The 14402-nt window shown below is 43.7% G+C and overlaps 1 protein-coding gene and 1 long non-coding RNA gene across 9 annotated transcripts in view; one reads left to right on the forward strand and one right to left on the reverse strand.

The window, feature by feature from the left end:
* Positions 1–14402, forward strand: part of LOC101739867 (spectrin beta chain) — a 123243-nt gene that overhangs the window by 51183 nt on the left and 57658 nt on the right. For all 8 annotated transcript variants that reach the window (XM_038019870.2, XM_038019873.2, XM_038019871.2 and 5 more), the window contains exons 20-28: positions 114–284; positions 804–978; positions 1599–1771; positions 2428–2618; positions 3314–3508; positions 10157–10331; positions 10859–10971; positions 12345–12457; positions 13218–13342. In XM_038019870.2, coding sequence (XP_037875798.1) covers positions 114–284; positions 804–978; positions 1599–1771; positions 2428–2618; positions 3314–3508; positions 10157–10331; positions 10859–10971; positions 12345–12457; positions 13218–13342 — 1431 coding nt within the window. The remainder of the gene's footprint in view (positions 1–113; positions 285–803; positions 979–1598; positions 1772–2427; positions 2619–3313; positions 3509–10156; positions 10332–10858; positions 10972–12344; positions 12458–13217; positions 13343–14402) is intronic.
* On the reverse strand, positions 5282–7656 carry LOC134201349 (uncharacterized). Its single transcript, XR_009976597.1, has 2 exons — positions 7305–7656; positions 5282–5597 (listed from the first exon to the last, which is right to left on the reverse strand). It is a non-coding gene; the product is annotated as an uncharacterized LOC134201349 (long non-coding RNA).

A 14402-nucleotide genomic window follows, 5' to 3' on the forward strand; every position in this document is an offset into this window, starting at 1 on the left:
TTGCGGGTTTGACTTTGAGCGAATTACTATTCATTATTACCCTCATTGTCCGACTGCAAGTCATTCGCGAAGGTTTGTTCATCTCCTATTTGACTAGTATTTGAATGACGCAGGTGAAAGCGCTGTACCCATTCACGGGCCAAGGGATATCGATGCAGAAGGGCGAGGTCATGTTCCTGATCAACAAGACGAACCCGGACTGGTGGTCGGTGCGGAAGGCGGACAGGACCGACGGCTTCGTGCCCGCCAACTACGTGCGGGAGATCGAGCCCAGGGTCGTGCCGGTGAGTCAAGACTCTCTGAATGTCTTTCTAAAAAATGGTGCGCGTGAACGAAGTGAAACTGACTGACTAACTGACTGACTGACTGACTGACTGACTAACTGACTGGCTGACTGACTGACTGGCTGACTGACTGACTGACTGACTGACTGACTGACTAACTGAATGACTGGCTGAGTGAGTGACTGACTGACTGAGACAACTCTGTCCACGTACCGCTATTTTATATTCTGGCGTTACGGTGTCTACCATAGATTTTTGTATTTTTTATTTTTATCGTTGATGCGCATGCATACAAGGGATGTAACAGCTCTACAGAGACGCGTGTCAAAACTGACATCTGTCAAATTCAAAGGTACTTTGAATAGTGGCCTAAGGGGAATTTGAGGTTACACAAATAGGCAACAACCGTCTTGCCTATTTCAGCCGTTGAACTAAATAAATGAAACCTCAACCTCACGATTGGAAATAAGGCGGTATTAGCCGACGAGCACGTTAAAACTCAATGCAACTCCCATCCAGGTCCAAGTCCGCAGACCAGAGAAGGTGAGGACGGTTCAGCGCGTGAAGAAAACGGTGCTGGTGAAGCAGGTGGTGCCCGTGAAGAGGAACAAGCCGACCGCCAGGAGGGCGTCCAGGGTCCAGCAGAAGGTCGTCACCGTGGCAGCCAGGATGGCGGACATACAGAAGGACTACGGTGAGACAATCTTCTACAGCACCACAAGACTAACGGACTTAAGTCGTCGCGGCCTAAAGTATAAGACGGTGCATTTGTATGTAGCGATGCACTGGCGTTCGAATCCCGCGGGCGGGTACCAATTTTTTTAATGAAATACGTACTCAACAAATGTTCGCGATCGACTTCCACGGTGAAGGAATAACGGTGAAGCAGTAATGCGTTTCGGTTTGAAGGGTAGGGCAGCCGTTGTTGCCTACCTCATCCGGGTTCTGACCTCGGAGGGGATCGAACGTCGTGTGTAAGAGTGCAGGGGAGTCGTTTAGTGGGTGGGCCCTAAAATCCTTGGGCCCGCGGTCTGCTCACAACACCATGCAGATCATTGAGTCTCACATACCTCGCGCGCCCCTTTTGCGCGGGGACCTCGTAGGAGGTTCGGCCCTCTAACCGAAAAAAAAAAAAAGTGCAGCCGTTGTAACTATACTGAGACCTTAGAACTCATATCTCAAGGTGGGTGGTGGCATTTACGTTGTAGATGTCTATGGGCTCCAGTAACCACGTAACACCAGGCGGGCTGTGAGTTCGTCCAGCCATTACCAACCACCCGTCACTTAGTGTAATCACAAACATTGCTCCCCCAGACGAGTTGGTAGCGTTGTCGTCTGCGCGTCGTGAACAACTCGAGGATGCCATAAAGCTGTACAGCTTCTTCGCCGAGTGCGATGACTTTGACAAGTGGATGAAAGACAAGGAGAAGTTCCTCAAGTCTGACGACGGCGAGGAGAGCGTGGACACCGCCAAGAGGAAGTATGAGGTACGGTAACGACCTGGCACTATTACTGGTAGTAGGGCGTCTTGTGAGTCCGCGGGGGTAGGTACCACCACCCCGCCTATTTCTGCCGTGAAGCAGTAATGCGGTTTGAAGGGCGGGGCAGCCGTTGTAACCCGTTCATCGGCTCGACGAGTAAATTAACCCACAAACACAGCCCACTGAGTTTCTCGCCGGAACTTCTCAGTGGGTCGCGTTTCCGATGCGGTGCTAGATTCTGCGGACCACTGCTCTTGCTAGGGCCAGTGTTAGCAACTATCCCGGTTTGAGCCCCGTGGGCTCACCACTCGCCCGGTTACGCTAACATAGCCAATCAAGGCTATCAGCTTAGGTAGGAAAAAAAAGTGTAATAAAAATGTACCTGCACAAGTACATACCATAATCTTGCTTACATCTGTCGCGTTGTAATGTTTACGACACCAAAGGTATCATCAGTATGTCGCATCTTTAAAGAAATATTAACTCAAGACTGACCATTCGCTCCGGAAAAAAGTAGGCAGCGGCTTGGCTCTGCCCCTCGCATTGCTGAAGTCCATGGGCGACGGTCACCACTCACCATCAGGCGGCCGTATGCTCGTCTGCCTACAAGGGCACTAAAAAAAAACTCATCGCCCCAGTCCAAACACGTCGTTGCCTTTCAGAAATTCGTGACCGATCTGTCGGCGGCCTCCAAGCGCTTGGAGCACATCGACGAGGCTGCCGAGGAGCTGGTCTCCGCCAGGCACGGGCAGGCCAGCAAGGCGGTCGCCAGGAAGCAGCAGCTGCGCCAGCAGTGGGATAAACTACTGCGACTGAAACAACAGAAGGAGAAGAGCCTGGAGGGCGCGTCGAGGTACGGGCTGCGACTTATTCAAGTATCCCCGCTTGGTGTAATTCGGTACAATTGTCGTCAGTCCGGGGAAGGATACCGCGGTAGCACCGTCAAGGGAAGGTAGGGGGGTAGACGGGGGGGGACGTTGTCCGCATGCAGGCAGCGACCGTCGCACTAGTTGTCCAATAACATTCCGTAACGCCACCAGATTCTAGTTTTGAAGGGGGGTGAAAAGGGGGTCTTCCGTTCTATTCCGGGTGGGTGCCTCCATCCAGGCCATCTCAGTCGTGAGGCCTGACAGTCGTTATACGTTTACATTCAACTGGTCTCCCATCATCATCATCATCTCAGCTGATCCACTGTCCACTGCTGAACTATGTTCAGCCTCTCCAAGTGATCTCCAGTGCGGCCGGTCCGTTGCCACCTGCATCCAACGTGACCCAGCGGTTCTTACCAGGTCGTCGGTCCATCTCGTAGGTGGCCGTCCCACACTGCGCTTGCCAGTACGTGGTCACTACTCGAGGACCTTTCTGCCCCATCGGCCGTCCGATCTTCGCGCTGTGGCCTGCCCACTGCCACTTCAGCTTGCTAATCCTCTCCCATAGTGACTCTGACATTGAGGATATCATGATCTCCCTAAAACGCTCTCAAGAAGACCGGGACTCTATTAACGTCTCTTAAAATCGCCCGAACCTCACATCCAGTTTCCGTTCCAGCGTGGAGTTGTTCAGCCGCACCTGCGACGAGGCTCTGGAGTGGATGGCGGAGAAGGAGCAGCAGCTGGCGGCCGGGCCGGGCGCCGCCAGCGACCTGCGCACCGTGCGCGCGCTGCAGCGGAGACACGCCCAGCTCGAGCGAGACCTGCAGCCGCTCCGGGACAAGGTCGCCACCGTCAGTCTGCTAGCCGACTCGTGAGTACCTTCGCAGTTATTCTTGAAGTGAAACCTCTTTAGAATCGTTGTGATTTCAAACTCGATGAAACGAAATGAAACGAAACGAAAAAATAAGTCCATAGAGACACAAACGCATACACATCTGTCTCACATAGCCTATGACGTCACTGCTGATGTAGATAAAAATATATACTTAGAAATGGAGGTTCGTTGGTGCGTTCAAACCGTTCTGATAAAGAGAGATAGATGGTAATGTCCTTTCGAAAATCTCGCAATGTAATAAAAATCAACTGGACGCGCGAGGTCAACGGCCTAGCGAGAACGCGGACTACAACCAAGTACCCTCGTGTTTCATTGCGCACTCACGAAAGGTGAAGTCACTTGAATGTTACCACTGGACCTTAACTCGATCTAAATATTGTTTGAGCCTAACCACTCAAATGTTGTTAATAAAATATATTTGATTTATATTTTTTGTTTGCAAGCAGCCTTCTACTGTGGTATGAAGAGCATAGCTTAATGTAAGACATTTAATATTACATATCGACGGGCTATAGGATATTTTGCTTAAGCGATATTTTACAGAAGTGGCAATTAATGTTTAAAATTTGAAAAAAATTGCACAAGAACAATTGTAAATAGACATGCTTTAACAAAAACCGACTTCGAATAGAAAAAAAAAGATATTCCAAAACAAATTAATATACACTAAAAACAATAATCATCGAAATCGGTTGGCGTGATATTGAGTTATTGAGTTATTCATCTATTTGTCGCGCACGTACTTAATGCAAATTTAAGACTTATATGGTTTTCTCATGGATACCATTATCAGAACTGGACTAAATTGAAATGGGAAGCGTCAGCTTTCTAATAAAAAAAAACATCATCAAAATCTATTCACCCAGTCAAAAGTTATGAGGTAACAAAGGTAAATAAAAAAAAAACCTACAGTCGAATTGAGAACCTCCTCTTTTTTGAAGTTGGTAAAAAAAAACTTCTGTAACTATTTGAATGGAGTAAACTTAATTGAAGTTCAATTAAAAACATCGAACTGTCGATGCTGATGCCAAATAACACGGACCTTTTTGTTTTTTATTGCCTTTGTAGGCAGACGAGCATACGGCCCACCTGATGGTGAGTGGTTACCGTCGCCCATGGACTTCAGCAATGCCAAGGGCAGAGCCAAGCCGCTGCCTACCGCAAAATTTAATTTAATTTAATTTAATTACAAAGATAAATGTCGCGTGTTAAGCGAAATGTCGCTTGAACTAAACATCTTTTCGATCTTCGGTTTAATTATTGGGACGAAGAACGAAGTTCCTTACGGCAGGCTTGGAGGAGATAGGGATTTTGCTGCGCGACCCAACTGAAAAAAATGTGTTAGTAAAAACCGTAAACCCGCCTATTTCTGCCGTGAAGCAATAATGCGTTTCGGTTTGAAGGGTGGGGCAGCCGTTGTAACTATACTGAGACCTTAGAACTTATATCTCAAGGTGTGTGGCGCATTTACGCTGTAGATGTCTATGGGCTCCAGTAACCACTTAACACCAGGTGGGCTGTGAGCTCGTTCACACATCTAAGCAATAAAAAAAAAACCGTTAGAAAAAGTCCGTGGAATAAAACCGTTCAATGAGGCGTGCGCAGGCGCGACAGTAGCATACACAAGCGAGTAGTGTATAATACCTCTCTCTTTCTCTTTCTTTTTATTATTATTCATATAAATAGCTGTTTCTTTGTATATTCATATTATATATTTCTTATAAATCATTGTAAATAAAATAAAGTTGATAACTTTGTAAAGTTATTTATTTCATCATTTTAAAAATCATAATAACGGATAGAACGTATTCAGGAAGGCTTTAAAGGAGCCGTATCTATTAATTTAGTATTACTTATATGTATTTATTTTATGTATTTCATTATACTAGAGGTCCCGCAGTAGTCGAAACTCGACTATAATTAATTGGAATTGTAAGTTTGTACACTATTATGATTTTATTTTTAAACGGTTTTATTTAGCTCGACCTGTACGGAATTTGTTTTTTATTTATTTGGGTCAAAATTAGAAATTGAAATTTAAGCACCTTCCCGTTGTCAGATTGATCTGAAATTTGGTACACACATTTAATTTAGATGACAATACAATATAAGAAAATCAATAACATTATAAATCTAAGATGGCCGCCGATACAAAATGGCGGATTACATATTTTTCCTTAAACCCCTCAATATGGGTATCAAATGAAAGGGCTACACTAGTAAAACACGATGATTATGTCAAAATTTAAAATTCAAGATGGACGCCGTTCCAATATGGCGGACTAGGTACATATTTTTCCACAACCACCACAATATGGGTATCAAATAATAGGACTACACTAGCAGAATACTGTCATTATGTCAAAATTTCGTATTAGGTGTTACAAGTTACAAAATGGCGTATTAGGTGGGGGCATGATTAGTCGTGTCGAGAACAGTTGCGTCCAAGATTGTGTGACGTTAGAGGGGCAGATAAAAAAAAAAAAGGTAATTAGATACCTCGTTAGTAAGTGGTAGCTATACCACCCAAGTTAAGGTAATAGGTTAAAACGTGCTGAGGACTGTATGGCATTAGGGTGGGTAAAAATGTAATGTCGTCAGCGCTTCCCCCTCAAGATTGGGCGCATCTTGTTGTATATTAAGCCTTACCCCTTTGCTGGACTACTGGCGGGGTCGACCGTCAAAATGCCCCTTAATCGTGGGAACAACATGGTAACAATAAATAAAAAAGCAAAGAAAAATAAAAACGAAACTGCTACACAACGAAAAAGAAGGCTCGAAAAGGCAAAAGAAAAGTATAGAACGAAACGTGCAAAGGAAAGTGAAAATGAAACCCACAGTTGACTACAGAAACGAAGAGAACGGTTAGCAACAGAAACACCTGAGCAACATGATACCAGGTTAATAGCACAACGTGAGAGACAAAGGCAGCTGGTAGAGTCAGAAACACCTGAGCGTCATGAGTGCAGGCTAGCATCACAACGTGACAGACGAAGAGAGCTAATAGCGTCAGAAACACCCGAGCGTCATGAGTCCAGGCTAGCATCACAACGTGACAGACAAAGAGAGTTGTTAGCATCAGAAACATCTGAGCGTCATGAGTCTAGGCTAGCACCACAACGTGACAGACGAAGAGAGCTAATAGCGTCAGAAACACTTGAGCGTCATGAGTCCAGGCTAAGATTACAACGTAACAGACAAATAGAGCTATTAGCGTCAGAAACACCTGAGCAACATGAGGCCAGGTTAACAGGACGGCGTGAGAGACGAAAGGAGTTAGAAGCTTCAGAAACACCTGAGCAACGCCACGACAGGTTAAATAACCAACGTGAGCGTGCACAGCAACGCAGAGCTGAAAATCATGTACAAGCGTTTGAAAATGCCATTAACACATCGTGTATACACGTTTGTGACATTTGCACGAAGCATTGATATACTAACCAAATTCATACTGTACGTTACAACACAGCTGTATTAGGATATCTACCTGCAGAACTGTCTTCAAAAACAACATTACTTTTATGTTCGCGCTGCCAAACACATGTGACCAGTAATAAAACAATAGCACCATCAAAGGCGTACTGGAATAATCTGGATCCAGGTTCAATACCAGATGAGATTCAAGCGCTGACGCAAGCAGAGCAGCGATTGCTGTGTAGAATCATCCCGCTTGTTAAAATCGTAAAATTTACTGGGCTATACGGGCAGTACGGTTTCCGCGGACAAGCAGTGTTGTTTGCCCAAGATATCTTTGAGGTCAGTGAAAGATTACCTAATATGCTTCCAAGATCTTCCAGCCAGGTGGGTATCGTTGTAGTTACAGAACGTTTGGAGAATTTGAACATCACAAGAGAGTTCACAATATCTCGCGAAAAATTCTACAGCGCTTTAAGATGGTTAACTAGAAATAACCCACTTTATAGAGATGTACGCATTGACGAAAATGTCCAGATTAGTGAACAAGACTTAATACGACTTAGTGTGCCAGATATACCTGAAAACGGTGAACCTGAAAGAATTGAAATTCCAAATGTATTCATTAGTATTAATGACGTTGCTAGAATTATTCGGGCTTCATGGCATCAAGGTGACCACAGCGTTTTCACTTCGGGATTTGCCGGCGTGCAATGTTGCATGCACGTTATTTACACTAAAGCCATACAGTTTCCAGCAAAATTCAATTATGGTACGGCTGAAAGAAGGATGTTGCCCTTAGTTTTGTCATGGGCATCCACCGTCCATAAAATGCAGGGCAGCACCGTCGACCATGCAGTAGTATATTTGGGCTCAAAATTGTTTGAAGAAGGACAAGCATACGTGGCTCTAAGTCGAGTCAAGTCTCTAGAAGGGCTATCTATGTATTGAGGAATTATTGTACTAAATTATCAGGTAAGAAACCATGTAATAATGATGCACTGAATGAATTAAATAGAATGAGGAATATTCGGTAGACAATTTCACTAAATACTAAAAACAAGAAAATAAAAATCGGTAAAAAAACTTTTAAGTTAAACGGTTTTATTTTATGTGCACTGAAAACTACAAAATAAATAAATAGTTACTTACCTATCAACCTACGTAGGTGATCTCGGTCATTAATATCTTTGATGGTAGTGGTTGTCATAACATAAACCATGTCAGCGGCCGAAAGGCAGTTCATGAAAGAACGCTAACACCAGGGTTTGCTTGGTAGGTAAACTAAGCAGCCCACACTATAACAAGTAGGTATTTTGACCTTCTAGTTCAGAAATATTTTAGTACTAGGCAGAATAGCTTTTAGGCATATTAGACTAAAATAAAAACGTGGGGCCCCTCTGAAATCATATCTATGGCAGAGCATATCTTATACTTTGGTAGATCATGAGCTCGGCGTTCGCTGGTGAAGCCGCCACGGCTGGTTATTGATGGTCAAAACCTCCAGTTACGATTATAGTAAGTCGATTCAGCGGACCCTGGACTCCGGAGCTATGAAGGGTCGGATGCGACCGGGATAAACCGCTAGGATGATGATGATGACGATTATAATAAGTCGATACAATCCACACTTAGTATAGTAGAAAGTAATACAGAAATAATAATGGGCCTCACGTTTTTATTTTAGTCTAATAATGCCTAAAAGCTATTCTGCTTAGTACTAAAATATTTCTGAACTAGAAGGGCAAAATACCTACTTGTTATAGTGTGGGCTGCTTAGTTTACCTACCAAGCAAACCCTGGTGTTAGCGTTCTTTCATGAACTGCCTTTCGGCCGCTGACATGGTTCATGTTATGACAACCACTACCATCAGAGATATTAATGACCGAGATCACCTACGTAGGTTGATAGGTAAGTAACTATTTATTTATTTTGTAGTTTTCAGTGCACATAAAATAAAACCGTTTAACTTAAAAGTTTTTTTACCGATTTTTATATACTTCTATAATCACAAATTTCGCCAAATCTACACTATAAAAAATATTAACAAAGACAAACCATATTTAATCTATTTTCAATTTGACAACAGACGTCAAGAACAAAGGTTTGACAATAAATAGTATGCATGCGTGTGTGCGTCAAATACATGGTATGTAGTGTGTGTAATGTTTTCTTTATTGATTTAATGTATCTTTTATGCATTATTTTAAAAAAATATTACCATTGTGCACTTCTTCTCTATATTCTCTCTATGTGTGGAAAGTTTCATACTCCTCCGTCCGCGCTATTTTCGTAAAAAGGGATACAAAGTTTTCGCTTCACGTATTAATATATAGATATGTACGTGTATGTATAGGTTTACGTTATTTATGTGTGTATGTATATATGTAGTCTGATATATTATGTATTAGTGTTTTTATTTATTTATTATTGTTATTGTTTAGATTGTAAATTGTAAATTGATTAGATTGTATTCTTCTACCCACTCATTTAAAGCTTTCCTTCGTTAAGAACGGTTCATCATTTCAGCCTATCGCCGTCCACTGCTGAACATAGGCCTCTCCAATAGATTTCCAGTGCGATCGGTTCATTGCCACCTGCATCCAACGAGACCCAGCGCTTTTTACTAGGTCGTCGGTCCATCTAGTAGGTGGCCGTCCCACACTGCGCTTGCCAGTGTTAAATTAAGAACGGTTAGCTGGTAGAAAACTCAATTGTTGAGTTAAGCTCGCCATTTTTATATCTTATCGCAATTACTGTAATATTAACTGTATGTACAATAAAGAATAAAGAGAACTTAAAATTAATAATATTTATATAATAAGGAACTTCGTTCCTATCCGGTGTCCCACGACACTACACATCTTTTTTATTTGTCGTAGGACCATAAGTGCAAGGGTAAACCGATATTGTAAGCAAACATTTATGTTAACATCCGTCTGGTGTAGTGGTAAGTGACATGGTCACTACACAAGGGGGTCGCGGGTTCGAATCCCGCCAAGAAGATATTTGTATAATAAATATAAAATGTATTTTCCAGGGTTATGGATGTATATTAAATATATTATGTATGTGTATAATAAAAATCTTACATTTATTTCCGTTATTTGGTACCTGTAACACAAGCTTTTTACGAACTTAACACGGGACCAGTTAACGTGGCGTGATTGCTAGTAAATATTTATTATTTATTTATTATGTATTCCCAGAGTGAAGTCCCAATATCCGAGCGAGAGGGCTAATGTGGAAGCGAGACAGAGAGAGCTTCAGCGCGTCTGGGAGAGGTGTCGGCAGCAGGCTGATGAGAGGAGGGACAGGCTGGAGAGCGCCGTGGGGCACCAGATATTCGGGAACAGTAGCGCCCAGCTACAAGGCTGGCTGCAGGTATGGACAGGACTCGCTCTCAACACATCGTGGGTGGGTGGCGCATTTACGTTGTAGATGTCTATGGGCTCCAGTAACCACTTAACACCAGGTGGGCTGTGAGCTCGGCCACCCATCTAACCAATAAAAAAAACGTACGGTGTCATGTGACGGAAACTTTCACCTATTTCTAGACGTTGTAACTAACACACTTATCAAGGAGATGAAAGTATAACTGAAGGTAATAAAAAATATATAATTACTATTACTTCTATTACTGGAGTGACTTCTGGCACTACTGTGTATGATCCAACTTAACGCTAGGGCAGCAGTGAGCTTGTCCACCCATCTAAATGAGGCCAAAATGAGGCATGGTGGACCTCTCAAATTATATGGGGGTAATGTACTTCCTGATTGAAGGGTAGATGGCGCTACAGTGATGTGATCACCAGGTCCGCCTCCAGCGACCTGGTTCCATTACTCATACGCGAATATATCTTGAAAGCATCCTTAGAGCGATTGATGATGAAGAGGAATTTCTTTGCCAGAAAACGAGAGAGCAGCTAGCGCAAGAGGCCACCGCCAAGGACGTCGCGACGGCCGAGGCTCTGCACGACCAACACAAGGAGCTGCTGGACGACATCAAGACTCATGACGACGAGTGAGTACTCAATAGGCAGCGGCTTGGCTCTGCTCCTGGCATTGCTGAAGTCCATGGGCGACGGTAACCACTTACCATCAGGTGGGCCGTACGCTCATCTGCCTACAAAGGCAATAAATAAAAAACTCCGAGCTGCTGTGGGGGGTGGGGGCTCTGAGTCATACAGACACCAGATCAGACGTTGATGTTGAAGTCAGATGCCATCACAGCTTCCAAACCGGAATATATGTAGGACGGAAGTAGGTCCATTTTCCAGTATATCCCGTAGGCGCTGACAACGCGCGGGGCAGTTGGGGGGGGGTGCCACGTTACGTCACCACACGTCCGTATCTCTTGTACAAGAGTATTTTATGGTGTGTGTACGTTGTTTTCTCACTTATTATTTTCGTAATATCGAAGCTGTTGAATGAATCGACTGAGATGCTGTCCATGGACATCTGTTTATAGTGCAAACTACGTTCAATTTTTTATAGTTATTTAAAACAATGTCGATAATCGCAGCTGACGTGTGCACGCTCGCTGTAAACACGAAATAATTGGGTTTATTTCGATGTAACTCTGAGGATGTCTTCAGATTTATTGAGCCCCCACCCACGCTGTCAGCTCGGTAGCGATAAAACACACAGACTGGTGTTAGGACCTCTTGTGAGTCCGCACGGGTAGGTACCACCGCCCTGCCTATTTCTACCGTGAAGCAGTAATGCGTTCCGATTTGAAGGATGGGGCAGCCGTCGTAACTATACTTGAGACCTTAGAACTCATATCTCAAGGTGGGTGGTGGCATTTAGGTTGTACATGTCTATGAGCTCCGGTGATCACTTAACACTCCGCCGTGACCTCGTCCATCCCTGTTAGCAATATTTGTATAAGAGTAGTTTCATAACTTTTTCTTACTTTCACGGGTTCGCAGACAGGAAATATGAACTTATTCACTCTATTAAAATGATTTCCTTTAAGCAAGGTTCCGAAGATACTGGCAGCGTCCGCCCTTTGTATCTTCCAAACATTGCCTAAAACTGCTTTTAATAATACATTTTAGTTCCAGTTTCTAGTATATATATATATATATATATATATTTATTTCTGTATAAATAAATAAATTATGACAGTAAAAAATCACTATTAATGTACCTTACAGCCCACTGAGTTTCTCGCCGGATCTCCTCAGTGGGTCGCGTTTCCGATCCAGCGGTAGATTCTGCGAAGCACTGCTCTTGCTAGGGTTAGTGTTAGCAACATTGCGGCTTGAGCCCCGTGAGCTCACCTACTAATGAAGGTTACGCTGAAATAGCTTCTCAAGGCTATCAGCTAGGTAAAAAAAAAAAGGCTACTTATTTTGAAGTAGACTTAAGTTCCGGTGTCTTCTCCCGCAGATTCAAGGAGGTGATCGCTCTCGGCAAACAGCTGCTGTCCAAGAACCCTGCGCTCACGGACGTGGCGGACAAGATCAAGCAGTTGGAGCAGGACCAGAAGGCGGTCGCCAAAGGTGAGGTGCAGTTGACTTTTTACTGGTGGTAGGACCTCTTGTGAGTCCGCGCGGGTAGGTACCACCACCCCACCTATTTCTGCCGTGAACTTAACACCAGGTGGGCTGTGAGCTTGTCCACCCATCTAAGCAATCTTCTTTTTCTCCACCTTATCCCACTAGGTGGGGTCGGCACAGATAATTTTTCTCTTCCATTCTCCTCTATCAGCCGTCAGCTCAACACTCACTCCTCTCTCTCTCATATCGTCATTCACACACTCCATCCATGTCTTCTTCGGTCGACCTCTTCCCCCTCTACCTTGCACTAAAATTTCCATACATCTCCTAGTCACATGCATTTCCTCTCCACGCATCACATGTCCATACCACGCTAACCGTCCGCTCTTTAATTTGTTGATTACCGGGGCTACTTTCACACTTCCTCTCCAGCCATCTGAAATTTTTTTTATTGCTTAAATGAGTGAACTAGCTTACAGCCCACCCGGCGCCAAGTGGTTACTGGAGCCCATAGACATCCACAACGCAAATGCGCCACCCACCTTGAGATATAAGTTCTAAGGTCTCAAGTATAGTTACAACGGCTGCCCTACCCTTCCAATCGAAACGCATTACTGCTTCACGGCAGAAATAGGCAGGGCGGTGGTACCTACCCGCGCGAACTCACAAGAGGTCCTACCACCAGTAAAAGCAATAAATAAACTAAAGACCAGCGCTGGCCGCGAGCTACGAGTAGTTGTCTCACAGTGACTGTTTTCTCCAGAGTGGCAAGACAAGGACGCATATCTGAAGCAGCTGGTGCAGTTGCAGTGCTTCAACCGGGAGGCCGACCAGATCGACGCGTCGTCCGGGGCCCACGAGGCTTACTTGGACTACACGCACTTCGGGGTGAGTAGACCTGACCCCGGGGACACCAGGAGCTTAAAGTGTCTATTGACTGGCGAAGCTTCAGTCAACGTGCTTTTTAATTGAGATAAAGACCCCATGTTGAGACGTCCGTGAGGTTTGGTAGTTTTTTTTATTTTATTACCCTTATACTCGTAGGCAGAAGGGCACACGGCCCACGGCACGCCGCACGGGTGAGTGCCACCCGTGCGGCGGCGTTCTGCCGTGAAGCAGTAATGCATTTCGGTTTGAAGGGTGGGGCAGCCGTTGTAACTATACTGAGACCTTAGAACTTATATCTCAAGGTGGGTGGCGCATTTACGTCGTAGATGGGCTCCAGTAACCACTTAATATCAGGTGGGCTGTGAGCTCGACCACACATCTTAGCAATAAAAAAAAAATAAAAAAACCTAAAATAGTAGTTAATTGACATTGAGTGAAATATTTTAATACGCTTTTATTAGCTTCGTATGTATGTTAGTATCTATGTATGTATGTAACGGAATCTTTGAACGTGTTTTTGATCTCCTTCAAGAAGTCAGATTAATTCAAAATTTGGCAACTTATCAAGTCATCATCATTCTCCTGCCCTTATACCAATCAGCTGGGGTCGGTCACCCGCGGTACGACAATAACCGCGGGTAAACATCTCGGGACTTCGTTATCAATATATAATATATTAATACGTGAAGCAAAAATTTGTATCCCTACGAAAATTGCGCGGACGGAGGAGTATGAAATTTTCCACACTTATAGAGAATATAGAGAAGAAGTGCACAATGCTAATATTTTTTTAAATAATACATAAAAGATACATTAAATCAATAAAGAAAACATTACACACACTACATACCATGTATTTGACGCACACACGCATGCATACTATTTATTGTCAAACTTTTGTTCTTGACGTCTGTTGTCAAATTGAGAATAGATTCAATATTATTTGGCTTTGTTAATATTTTTTATAGTGTAGTCTTGGCGAAATTTGTGATTATAGAAGTATAAAATACAATCATAATAGTGTACAAACTTACAATTCCAATTAATTATAGTCGAATTT

The sequence above is a fragment of the Bombyx mori genome, chromosome 24 (assembly GCF_030269925.1).
Source record: "Bombyx mori chromosome 24, ASM3026992v2".
Lineage (NCBI taxonomy): Eukaryota > Metazoa > Arthropoda > Insecta > Lepidoptera > Bombycidae > Bombyx > Bombyx mori.